At 40.2% G+C, this 13892-nt stretch overlaps 2 protein-coding genes across 4 annotated transcripts in view; one reads left to right on the top strand and one right to left on the bottom strand.

Annotated features, from left to right (window-relative positions):
- LOC124151348 (kinesin-like protein KIF28P) overlaps positions 1-13892 on the bottom strand; it is a 61358-nt gene that overhangs the window by 38639 nt on the left and 8827 nt on the right. For all 3 annotated transcript variants that reach the window (XM_046523760.2, XM_046523766.2, XM_046523774.2), the window contains exon 6: positions 13576-13687. In XM_046523760.2, coding sequence (XP_046379716.2) covers positions 13576-13687 — 112 coding nt within the window. The remainder of the gene's footprint in view (positions 1-13575; positions 13688-13892) is intronic.
- Positions 5388-7626, top strand: LOC125372315. Its single transcript, XM_048381758.1, has 2 exons — positions 5388-5631; positions 5929-7626. The coding sequence occupies exons 1-2, from the start codon at positions 5543-5545 to the stop codon at positions 6341-6343; spliced, it is 504 nt and encodes a 167-aa protein (XP_048237715.1). The 5' UTR covers positions 5388-5542; the 3' UTR covers positions 6344-7626.

The following is a 13892-nucleotide window of genomic DNA, read 5'->3' as shown; positions in this document are numbered from 1 at the left end:
AGTCATGCTCCGGAATCGAAATATGGATGGACAGACAGACCAGAAGATGACTATATCGACCCACATTATATGCCGGGGGAATAAAAATGACTATCGTGTTTCATTTTTGGAAACATGACAAAAGTGTAAGAAAATGACAAACAGAACGCCTAGCACTACCATCACACAAATAATGAAGCTGACACTAGCAATCAGTACCAATTTGTTTGTGTTATGCGAAGAACTCTATAAATGTTCATTTGAACAGTGCTGAAAAGTATCAGCCCACAGCCCACAGCCCACAGCCCACCCCATGAATCGGACTGTCAGATAATGCAGTGAAAAGCGATTATTGTCAACCTAGGAATCCCCACTGACTCTGCAATCAGTTTCTGGAGTATCCATCCTCTCAAGGATGACATTCACGAGGCATCTCCTCATTCTGCTGAGGGGCGGTCGGGTAGCCTAGTGGTAAAAGCGTTCGGTCGCCACGCCGAAGACCCGGGTTCGAATTCCGACATGGGTACAATGTGTGAAGCCCATTTCTGGTGTCCCCCGCCGTGATATTGCTGGAATATTGCTAAAAGCGGCGTAAAACCAAACTCACTCACTCACTCATGCTGCTGATCAGACGTCAAATTTTCAACATTGGATCCTCTGCCATTCCTGGTGAAGTGCCTGATTCGTGGATATTCCACGACAGAACTGATCCCAATCAACCTATGTATGTCGTACGTAAGAAGTGACTAACATATCAGGTGGTCCGGCTAGGTGACTTGGTTGATTGCAGGTCATCGTACCCCTACCGTGTGGGATGTTGTTAGTATATCAATCACTGGTTTGTCTGGTCCAGAGTTGATTATTTGCAGGCTGACGTCATATGCAGGTAGTTGAAATATCGCAGAGTGTTGCGTAAAACAACAAACAACAAAAGAGGAAGGTTTCACTGTGAGCAATATTGTTTGCATTTATGTTTCCATACCACCCCCACCCCCCAAAATAGACACTGATTTCGTATAGTTGTTTACAATTTTAGTGTGTTTATGGAGGCATAAATGTAAAAATGGGTATGTAGACTTTGCGTATAATCTTATTAGCGTAACAGATTTACACTATGTGGGGGCATGGATGGCCCAGTCGTCTAAAGTACTGCAATTTGCTGTAAAGAGTTATATCCCTTGGGCACGCCAGGAACCCATGACAAGGTTTCAAACCCAATTTGCCAAAATTTTATTTTTTGTTTGTCAGCACCAAACCTGTGGTCGTGGCTTTCACAAAGTGGTAAACTACTTCAGGCTTTTGATCCAACATGTTAAGCTGATACGACGTGATATTACTGGAATACTTTGCAAAGCAGAATTAAACCAAACTCACTCACTCACTACACAGTATGCACTCTGGTTTTTCCATTTCTACCTCCATACGTTAATTCTTAAGTAAAACTATCAGAAATCAATTATTTTTATTTTCACCAACCAACCAGTATATAGAATTATCAGCCTAACAAGATTATCAACAACAATATCCTTATGTAGGCGTGGGAAGAGGACAGTCAGTGCTCCTAACAGCAACCCATTGGTCAATACCTGCACACTTTCGGGTCAAAGGTCAAGAAGACCATAATAATCCTTACTTCATGCATCAATACATCATGCCAGCCAGCAGAGCGTGAACCGCCTGGAAGCCATTGTCAATTGTCAGTGTATTTAACGTTCTTCCAGAACTAAGCCATAATTAATAAATCATACCATTGATTTCAGTGGTGTTATTTCAGGTCAGTTTGTACCTACTGCTGCTGCCTTAAATACACCTGCACTGTGAACGCTGCAGACTGGGTGAACTCCGGCTTGTACAGCGATGTGGCAAGAGTACTTACTCAATACAAGCACACATGCCTTCCAAGCAAAACAAACAATAACAAGTGGTTCCCATGGCTGGTCTGAGAAACATTGCGTCGACCAACAGGCACAAATCAATGGTGGGTTACGCAAGTTCCATACACTGAAGTTGACAGCAGTCTTTGACAAACAGTGTTGTCGAATGCAAATCTTAATTTATTAGTGTCTTACATGATCTAGTCGTTTGGCATGTGTATGAGATATAACTGTAGGGGGAATATTGGAACCAGTTCTACCATTGGAATAGATGAAAACAACACTGCAATACTATTGAAATAGAGGTACAACAATTGGAATACTATTGAAATAGAGGTACAACAATTGGAATACTATTGAAATAGAGGTACAACAATTGGAATACTATTGAAATAGAGGTCCAACAATTGGAATACTATTGAAATAGAGGTCCAACAATTGGAATACTATTGAAATAGAGGTCCAACAATTGGAATACTATTGAAATAGAGATCCAACAATTGGAATACTATTGAAATAGAGGTCCAACAATTGGAATACTATTGAAATAGAGGTACAACAATTGGAATACTATTTAAATAGAGGTACAACAATTGCAATACTATTGAAATAGAGGTCCAACTATGGCAACACTGTTGTGACATAGGTCCAACTATGGCAATACCATTGAAATAGAGTTCCAGCTATGGCAATACTATTGAAATAGAGGTCCAACTATGGCAATACTATTGTAATAGAGGTCCACATATAGCAATACTTTTGAAATAGTGTTCTCTCAGAGGAACATCTGAATTAGTGTTCTCTCAGAGGAACATCTGAATTAGTGTTCTCTCAGAGGAACATCTGAATTAGTGTTGTCTCAGAGGAACATCTGATTTATTGTTCTCTCAAAGGTACATCTGAATTAGTGTTCTCTCAGAGGAAAATCTGAATTAGTGTTCTCTCAGAGGAACATCTGAATTAGTGTTCTCACAAAGGTACATCTGAATTAGTGTTCTCTCAGAGGAACATCTGAATTAATATTCTCTTGAAAGCATATCTGACGTATCACTGTATTCAAAACATTATCGTATACTTTCCCCCTCCTTCTACTTAGAAAGGGTAACATTAAACTCAGCATGCCATTAATCCAGACTGGAATCTCATCCTCACTGATATTGCCTGTAACTGGAACCCAGGACATTGATTATAGAGGCAGTAAAGAAAGCATTATTACCAGACACAGATGGTGCAACACAATATCCCTCGGAAAATCAATGACACATTACAAAACGTCTGTCTGTATTTGTGACAGCCCTCCAGGGGGTGTTATATAAAGTATCAGTTCCCTAATATGTGTTAATGATAACATTGCTTATTAGTACATCATAACCAAATCCTTTTGAGACGATCCCCAGGGTGCAATGTTCTCATCTGTTTCGTATTTGGATCTATGCATAAAGATTCAGAGTGACAAAATAATCTCCACAACAGTGTATGTCAAGAAGGATGACTTCAACTTTCCAACAGTCAACTTTCCCTTGATGCCGAGCAATATTCCAGGTTTTGGTTTCTACATTTCACAGCTTTTTCGGTACAATCGAGAGCATGCTCTTTCTACAAAGATTTCAAAGATCGTCCTATTACTCTTGCTCAAAAGTTGTTTGTTCAAGGCTACAACATTCTGAGCCTCAGTAAAGCTTTCAAAATGTTTTATGGTAGACATGAGGGTATTTCCAAACTTGAAGCATCTTTTCCCATGTTCCCGTGTTATTTCAGGTAAATGATTGACTTGCCTTTACATGTGTTTGTGATGGGTGTCACCGGTGGGTAGGATACATTCACCTTTTCACAAACACCTCGTGTCATCACTACCGTATATGACCACGGATATAGCCGACCCCGTAGATAAGCCGAAATACAAAAGAAAATGAAAGTGTATCCCGTGGATAAGCCGACCCCTTTCTACAGAATCTTTTTTCTGGTCCTCAAAATTCGGCTTATACGTGGTCATATACAGTATTTGGTATAGATTCATAAACACATGCTTCTGATATAGTTGAACTATGCTTTCAGCAGAGATTTCTTATAATTATAGAACAAGTTTTGTCCCTTTTATTTAGTTTTATGTTTTAAAAATGATGGTTCTTGTCAAGGAAAGTATTCTTACACATACAATCTAGAGGATGTCCAGGCTTTGAAGCAAAAGATTTCAGCACACAATCCCAATTGTCTTACAATTATTGAATAACATGTTTACCAACTGAAATTACAGTATACAGCAAACCAAAATATCTTAAAGGATGGTCTGTAAAAATCCGAAGCATCGAATACCTGATCAGATTAATCGATACGGAAGCTTCATTCTCATGAATAAGAATAGACATCTATTGATCATTCTGGTTTGGCTCGCTGAGTATAGTCAAAGGAAAGTTTGGTTAGCTGAAAGCTTTATTGTAGAAATGTCAATAGTAAATTGACGTACGCTTGACAGACAATGCCACATCGTCTAATTAATTTCTCTTAGATCCGCTAATTACTATTCTCATTTAGCAAGGCCACACAAGAAGACCTGTCATCTGATCAGAGAAGTAATGGCTCAGTGTTGACTTGGAAAGACGCTACATTAAATCCAATAATTGTTTTTCTATCTGGTGGTAAATGATCTGTTAGTCATATGGCGTATAGTGCAAGTTACTCTTAAGTTACAGATCTAACGATGTAAACAGATATCTTAATACGTTTTTATAAGGATAATATGTATTAATTACAATGATAAGATGATACTGCTCACACAGACTATCAAGTGCAAGTTCAGTTTATTCTCAGAAAGACCCATCAATGGTGGTACATGAGAAAAACGTATAATATAAATTCATATATCATAATATTATCAAGATGACAACATTTCTAAAGATGGTACTGATGAGTTTGTACAAGTTTTTCATGTCTTTTAGTCTAATGCTTGATAAAAAAAATTCAATTTATACATATTAGGCCATTCGGAGAGATCTTTAGGTATGTACATAGACTACCACTGGAGAAGATCTTCACGTCTGAATTGGTAATGAAACTCATCACCAACCGTGGGAAAACTACATAGATTACACAAAGTTCCACTCTTGGGATACCAGACCAGCGTCCAGTTTCAATTGGTAAGTTATGGTTTGTGGTTCTAAATTTTAAGACTGGGTGATAAACGTTTTTAGGCAGATAAAGATATTTGTCACAGGTTATATTTTCTTTAAACATTTTATAGTACACACCCTTAGAACTCTCAGTTATGAAACTCTGCCAATTCTGCAGGAATGTATAAACCATCTAGATCTGCTGAGAAACATTTCTTTTGTATACCAAAGACAAAACTGACAAGGTTTGGGCAGAGGTCATTGGCATACAATGCTGCAGTTCTGTGGAATCATCTCTTTACAAGGGAATCTTCCAGCCATGTCTCAAGACATTCCTGTTCAGACTCTTTTATTAAATTCAAATCAACACCAACTGCCACATCTATTTGTCTTGTATCTATGGCCTTGTATCAGCAGAGTCATGTATTTACTATGGGGTAAATACGGTAACGAATGTGATTTGAAGAAGGCTGTGCACGTGAAAGCGGTGGCGTCACGTGCTTAAGGTGCAGAGGAGAGGGCAAGAAACACCACTCGAGGCCTTCGCGTCACACAGGCGAGCTGTTGTCTTCTTTGTTCGGAATGGATTCACCACAGCAGGAAAATCTTGACTCCGTTGAAGAACTACACATTCCTGGTCAACCTAACAAAGCACAGGATTCTGTTGAAGGGTACGAAACGTTTCAACTTTTTAAGCAATATATGGACTTTAAGTTGAAAACTTTCAAAAGTGAAATTATTGATGAAACTGAGCAGAGGTCGTATTCTGTCATTAAGAGAGCTAGAAAAGACTTTGACTCTCCACAGTTTAGATTCAAAGGGAATCAGTTACAATATAAGTTCAACATTGGTATTTTGGATCAGGTTGACTCTGCTATTCGGTTTATCAATCGGGATAACACAGTCGATTGTGTGCATGTCTTGAGAGAAATTAGCTCTAACATCAGTAAAAGAAACAAGCACATTAGACTTGCAGACAGATCTACAGCCGGTTGGGCAGTAGTCTCGGAGTTGGAAGGGGATGAGTTGGCTTCAAACTCGGATGAAGAGAGACGTTTCGAGAGAGCAGAAAGTAAGGCACAGCGCAGAAAGCGCCCTACTTCTTTCAATTCCCGTGGTAGAGGTTATAGTCCTTATCCTTCTGCAACTTTCCCCAATCCTAACAGCGAATTACCCAAACAGGCCCCTCAGGTTCAGCAGAACCAGCCCTTTCGTTTTCAACCCAGGAAAACACCACTTCCAAACCAACAATGCTACTTTTGCGGAGCCTTTGGGCACTGGAGAGCCACATGTCCCCTTGCAGCCGCCCAGAGGTCATCACAGTCAAGTAATTTCAACCCACCACAAGGACTTCAGCCTACAGAGGCCTGCAAAAAGCAGTGATTATTCAGGTAAATCAAAACCACTTTTGAGATATGACATATATATTTGAGTGGCTAATGCGTTACTATCTTGATTGAGATCGTATTACATATGTTTCAGGGGATCAGAACTCAAGCAGAAGTATTAAAAGAAAAACTAACATGGATTTGCCACAGGTCTCCCGTTCAATATCAGAACAGCCTAGTAGTAGGTCACAACTTGATGTTTCACCCATAGACAAAGTCAAACCTGAAACCAGAGGTATTAGTACTGATTTTGTACCTGTACCTAGTTATCTTGACAGAACAGATACGTCAGCGAGTAAGCATAACATTAAGGAAAATCTTAAGAGGCACATCTCATTTTGGAAGGATATAGAAGCTCCAGAATTCATCATTAGAACTATTATGGAAGGTTACATCATCCCCTTTGTGGAGTCGCCTCCCTTGTCTATTAGTAAGAACAACGCTTCTGCTGTAAAACATAGCGACTTTGTCTCTGAGGCTATCCAGGATCTCCTGTTAAACAACTGTATTGTTGAAGTCGTAGACTTACCTCAGGTTGTAAATCCCCTATCAGTTTCTATTAATAGCTCTGGTAAGAAAAGGTTGATTTTAGACCTAAGAGTGGTAAACAAATATGTTTGGAAAGAAAAGATAGTCTTTGAGGATTACAAGATTGCTTTGGATTTCGTTAGACCTTGTGGATACATGTACAAGTTTGATCTTAAGTCTGGGTATCACCACATAGATATTCACCCTAGTCAACACACGTTTTTGGGCTTTTCTTGGTCAGTTAAAGGTGTACAGCGTTTTTATTGTTTCACAGTTTTACCTTTTGGTCTAACCTCGGCCCCTTATATATTTACTAAGTGTTTTAGGCCATTAGTTAGATACTGGAGAAAACATTCTGTAGATGTTGTAGTTTACTTAGATGATGGATTTGGGTTTGCTTCGTCTGAAGCCTTAGGCAAGGAGCGATCTGGTTTTGTTAAATCTTCTTTGTGCAGAGCAGGCTTTGTTTGTAACGATCAGAAGTCAGTTTGGGAACCCACAAGACACCTTGAATGGCTCGGGCTGAATTGGAATCTTGACATAGGTGTGATATCTATTCCTTCTAGGAGATTAGATAATGTGAGAAACACATGCGCAGGAGTTTTGGCAGGTTTACCGCAATTCACAGCACGTAACCTGGCTAGTTTAACAGGACAAATTATCTCTCTTTCACCAGTTTATGGGGATGTCTGCAGACTTTTGACTAGACGCATGTATTCAGTAATACAAAGAGCTTCAAGTTGGGATAGAAAGCAAAGTTTAGTTGACCCCCTGTGTGTATTTGAACTTATATTCTGGAGAGATAATGTTTACACTTTTAATAGCAGAAGATTTTATGAAACTTTTGCTCCTGTTTTGACCATTTTCTCAGATGCTAGTTCCAAGGGCTGTGCTGCTTATATACAGAATTCTGACCGGGTATTTCAGTGTTTATGGGACGAGGATCAAGTGGGCAAGAGTTCAACTTGGCGGGAATTGAAGGCTGTTGAATTATCTTTGAACGTTTTCAGAGAGGTTCTGTCTAATCAGACTGTTAAGTGGTTCTCAGATAGCAAGGCTTGCTGTCAAATTGTTTCTTTTGGTAGTTTCAATTCATCCTTACAGGAGCTTGCTATGTCCGTGTTCACCGTGGTTAGGATGTATAACATCAGGATAAAGTTTAGCTGGATTCCACGTTCAGAGAACGACAGAGCAGATGCGTTAAGTAAATTTAAAGATGCTGATGACTGGATTGTTACTGATGCTGTCTTCAAGTTGCTAAACCAGAAGTGGGGTCCACATACTGTTGATAGATTTGCTAGTCATTATAATGCTAAGTTGTGTAGATTCAATTCCAGATCTTGGTGCCCTGGCACAGAAGCAGTAGATGCTTTTACACAGTCATGGCAATATGATAACAACTGGGTTGTCCCCCCTGTGCATTTGGTAACAAAGGCTATTAGATATGCTCTTCAAAGTGAAGCTAGCATAACTTTAGTAGTGCCTAGGTGGCAATCAGCTGTGTTCTGGACTTCACTTTTTGATGACGGAAAGTTCAAACATTATATCGCTGATAGTTTGCAATTAAATGGAAGTATTGCATTTTCAGGCGGCAGCAAGAAATCCTTGTTTGACAAATTCGATGGCTACGCATTAGCAGTTAGAATTATTCCATGAGATCAATGTTGTTGTTTCAGACATGTTCTCCTCCGGTATCTGGAAGCTGAAGAACAATTTAGTTCATACAGACCTTATTGATCTAGCAGGACATATGCCAGATTTAGTTCTCAAGTCTAAGGCCCCAGCGACAGTCTATAAGTATGAAAGATCTTATAATAGTTGGAAAAAATGGAGTTCAAAATTTAAGGAGATTACATGTTTGCCTGCTCATCCATTTCATGTTGCTTTGTATCTTACATCACTTGTTCAGGGAGGTAAGAAAGCTCCATCTGTCATGGAAGCTATTTACGGTATTAGTTGGGCGCACAAGCTTGCATGTCTGCCAGATCCTTGTAAACATGATTTGATTGTGAACATCAGAGAAGCGGCATTAAGAACGTGTAGTACTCCAGTCAAGAAAAAAGAACCTGTTACTTGTGACACGTTAAAGAAATTAGTTAGTATATCTGGGAAAACTCCCTCTCTACTTGATTTAAGGTTTTTAACAATGTCACTTTTATCTTTTGCTGGGTTTTTCAGATTTTCTGAAGTAGTGAATATCAGACGGTCAAACATTAAATTCAAGGATGGCTTCATGAGTATTTTTGTTGAGAACAGTAAAACTGACGTTTATAGGGATGGGCGTCATGTTTTGATCGCTGCTACAGGCTCAGATCTATGTCCAGTAAATATGCTAAACAGGTACCTGATTGCTGGAAATGTTGCTGAAACTTCCAATGAATATATTTTTCGTCAACTTTCCTTCTGTAAATCTGTACAAAAGTATGTACTTAAAGGTCAGAAACCTTTATCATATACCAGAGCGAGGGAAATCTTTATTGAGAAATTCAAACTAATCGGTGAAGATGTCAAAAAAGTGGGTCTTCACAGTTTTCGGTCAGGAGGGGCGACTGCTGCAGCTAACGCCGGAGTAACAGACAGACTGTTCAAGAGACACGGACGCTGGGCGTCAGATAAGGCCAAAGACGGTTATATCAAAGACAATGTTTCTGAACTGTTGAGTGTGTCATCAATGTTGGGATTGTAAATAAGTCGAAATAAATCTGCTGCATGGACCCGTTCTTTTAATTCGAGCAGCGGTAGGCATTACCCATGAGTGGAGTATGTTGTCATAGTAAATGTTTTATGTTCGGTTGAACATAGTGAATTAGAACATAAATGTATTTACTATGGGGTAAATACGGTAACGAATGTGATTTGAAGAAGGCTGTGCACGTGAAAGCGGTGGCGTCACGTGCTTAAGGTGCAGAGGAGAGGGCAAGAAACACCACTCGAGGCCTTCGCGTCACACAGGCGAGCTGTTGTCTTCTTTGTTTGTTAAAAATATACACATAAAGGTAATCAGATTTTTAGTGTAATGCTTGTCTGTGTTGGACGGCCTGTTATTGCAGTGTTGCCGAATGGCAGGTAAAACCGTATGGGAAAAATTGCCGCAGGGCATTGAGTGCTGTTTAGCACGGAGAAGGGTGTTGCTTTCTTTCAGTGAGTGATCCCACAGAGAGGTGATTCAGGAGTCCAGACATGGATTTGTATACACAAGAAGACCCACCGTCCAGATAAGTTATCTTTATATTTTTAATTTCGCAGTAATTTATAAAGTGTTCAAGCGCGATATTACAAGGATATTGCAGTATTTCGTAACGGTTTTATGTGCCAAAAATATTAAAATGTACGTTTTTGTTACAGAAAGAATACCTTAGAGAATATGGAGTGTCGGTGTTTGGAATGGAATATAACACGACAGTTGCGTGTCTACATGTATGATTTTGTAAATAAACCCGCTCGCCTGTTAACAGCGGTAGGCATTACCCATGAGTGGAGTATGTTGTCATAGTAAATGTTTTATGTTCGGTTGAACATAGTGAATTAGAACATAATTCCCTATCCTATGTAGTGCTGTGAGCATTCATATAGTGTATGGTTGGTTGGTTGGTTGGTTTGTTGTTTAATGCCGCACTCAGCAATATTCCAGCTATATGACGGCGGTCTGTAAATAAGCGAGTCTGGACCAGACAATCCAGTGATTAATGTCATGAGCATCGATCCACGCAATTGGGATCGATGACATGCATCAACCAAATCTGCAGGCCTGACCACCTGATCCCGTTAGTCGCCTTTTACGACAAGCATAGTCACCTTTTACGGCAAGCATGGGTTGCTGAAGACCTATTCTACCCCGGAATCTTCACGGGTCTATAGTGTATGGAGTTAAGCCCATAGCAAATGTACTTTATATTAGTAGTAGGCATATTTTACTCTGTTCCATTTTATGGATGAAATTATTATGAAGTTCTAATATGATGTTGTGTAACTGAATACAAACTGTACCATACAGATAAATCCTCTTTGTGTGGAAAAGAATAAAAGCTAGATCTGTTAAAAAAAAACCATGCTTACTCTCAAGGAGTCACAAGAGTAACAAGGAGTCATGTTTTTCAGAAAAAGTGTTTTCTCTCTTTAATACCATATTCGACGTAATAAGCAACCAGGGCACTCTCAAAATTAGAAATAGGGGGCTCTTAATAGAATTTAATTGCACATGATTGAGGGTGCATATTACACACGAGTGCGTATTATATACACGAATAAATAGGTCTTGTGTACATTGATCAATCGGAAGGGGTGCTAATTGGGATTGTTCACTAGCCAATATATCAGCAAATATCGCCATGGGCGCTTATTAGAGCGGGGCGCTTATTACGTCGGATACTGTAGTTATGGTATTTTCAATGGCCAGAAAGTGTATCTTGCCTTTGGTCAGTTTGTGTGTACAGCTCCAACCATTGACCCTTAAACAGTAAAATTACAAATGAGTGGCCTTATATCATTTCATTGTCTAGGGGGGGGGGGGGGGGGGGGGTTTAGCCTGGTGGTTAAAGCGTTGGCTTGTCACGCTGAAGACCCGGGTTCGATTCCTGACATGGGTTCAATGTGTGAAACCCATTTCTGGTGTCCCACACTGTGATATTGCTGGAATATTGCTAAAAGTGGTGTAAAACCATACTCACTCACTCATTGTCAGAAATTGCCAAAAAAGGACAATTGTTATTACTGGTAGCCTGCTTGTATCCACAACTAATAGTGTTACAATGTATTGATACAGGTCAGCATCATGCTACTTGATTAGCATCACTGTATATCAGCGGACAAACTGCTCACATGGTTATACTAATACCGGTATTGGTAATTGTCACAATACTTTGATTGCCAGGAGTTGAGATAACCCAGAATACACACAATCATGAAACATATTGCAATTCGAAACACAAAATCAAACCATCTGTACTGAATTGTATCTTGCAATATTTTATCTTTCTTCTGCCATGCTTGTTTAACAGACTTTGTAGTTTTATGCATGCCATGACCAAATTGAAGCTATTTAATTCAAAGCATTCAATGCCTATTCTGATAAACCAAAGTCCTGTTTTATAATGTATAGCAAGCTACTAGGGTGATACATTGGTAACATATACTTGTCCACGACTAAAGAGACACACCCAGACATACCACAATGTGGGTGTAAATATTTTATGTCATCACACAGCATGTGTATGAGCTTGACAATGCTTGGTAATTCAGATGGATTCATGTGATGTTGGTGTGGTCTCTTGTGTCTCTGGTTTGCATGGACTCTTTAAAACATTCATTTCTAATTGCTGGTACTGGTGATGAGATTCATTAATGCAATCACTGGAATGGATGTCAGTGTATTGTCAGACGTGAGTGAGTGAGTGAGTGAGTGGGTAGTTGGTTGGGTGAGTGAGTGAGTGAGTGAGTGAGTGAGTGAGTGAGTGAGTGAGTGAGTGAGTGTTTGCTTGTGTGGGTGGGTAGTTGCTTGGATGAGTGAGTGGTTGCTTGGGTGAGTGAGTGAGTGAGTGAGTGAGTGAGTGAGTGAGTGGGTGGGTGGGTGGGTGGTTGCTTTGGTGGGTGGGTAGTTGCTTGGATGGGTGGGTGAGTGAGTGAGTGAGTGAGTGAGTGAGTGAGTGAGTGGGTGGGTGGGTGCGTGGGTGGGTGGGTGGTTGCTTTGGTTGGTGGGTAGTTGCTTGGATTGGTGGGTGAGTGAGTGAGTGAGTGAGTGAGTGAGTGGGTGGGTGGGTGGGTGGTTGCTTTGGTTGGTGGGTAGTTGCTTGGATTGGTGAGTGAGTGAGTGAGTGAGTGAGTGAGTGAGTGAGTGAGCGATTTAACACCATTTTGACATAACTTTGTACTTAATTTGCTTCAAAGGAGCTACATATCATGAAATAAGGTGGGTTACCAAATGTCTATGCCTCTTTGACAGTTTTATCCACTTTCTCTGTGGGTATGTACGGTGACACTGCTGGCCATGTAGAGTGACCATCTACTCTTAAGTACACGTAGTGTGACTATCTGCACTTCAAGACATCCATTTTGAACATGTAGATTGATCACCTACTCTCATGGTTATGCAGAGTGGCAATTTCCTCTCATGGCATTGTCTGTTGCCTTCCTTGGTACCAACAGGGTCCCAGTGCTATTTTTAACATAGGCAGATCCAGGGAGGGGTCCTGGGGGTCCCCCACACCCCACCCAGGCGTGGGGCAAACTGTTTATTGACCTCTTCCTCCACGTTAAACAAGTAAAACCACAGGGGACACACTGACCAGTTTCACACTTAGTGTCACTCTAGATGTTATTGTCAATGAATGTGTCCCTTGTTTGAAATCTGTTTGTGTTCATTTCAACTATAATGTTTGTTTGTTGTTTAACGCCGCACTCAGCAATATTCCACCCATATGATGGCAGTGTAAATAATCGAGTCTGGACCGGACAAACCTGTGATTGACATCAAGAGCATCGACCAATGCAACTGGGAAACGATGACATGCATCAACCAAGTCAGCGAAACCTGACCATCCTGTTAGTCGCCTCTTACGACAAGCATAGTCGCCTTTTATGGCATACATGGGTTGCTGAAGAGATATTCTACCCTGGATCTTCACGGGTGGAACTGTAAAATGCTAGGCCTTTGACATCTTATTTACAAGCTGTGATAAGTTAAGTGAGAGAAGTATCCGCTACCTGCTTGTGGCGTTCATGTTGGTGGCTGCAACAGTCCTGTTGGTCGTACCATCCTCCATCCTCTGTTCGATCTCGGCATAGCTGTTGACTGGCACAACCCTCAGGCCATCAGCTAAGAACAGAAACATACACTGAATTATTTAATAGTCTATCTCTCATAATATTTTTAAGTCCATTTGCTTTCTGAGACAACTTGTGTCACTATATTTTTGGAAACATCCTATATTTTGATGCTGGTAAAATTACAAACTCACCTTAGAATTGTTTATCTATATAGATATATACATAGTATGTCATCTTGGGTATCTGTCACTCTA

This window comes from Haliotis rufescens, unplaced genomic scaffold (genome assembly GCF_023055435.1).
Source record: "Haliotis rufescens isolate VD_foot unplaced genomic scaffold, xgHalRufe1.0.p SCAF_4, whole genome shotgun sequence".
NCBI classification, from domain to species: domain Eukaryota; kingdom Metazoa; phylum Mollusca; class Gastropoda; order Lepetellida; family Haliotidae; genus Haliotis; species Haliotis rufescens.
The sequence above is the reverse complement of the archived record's forward strand: the minus strand, read 5'-3'. Positions and strand labels throughout refer to the sequence as shown.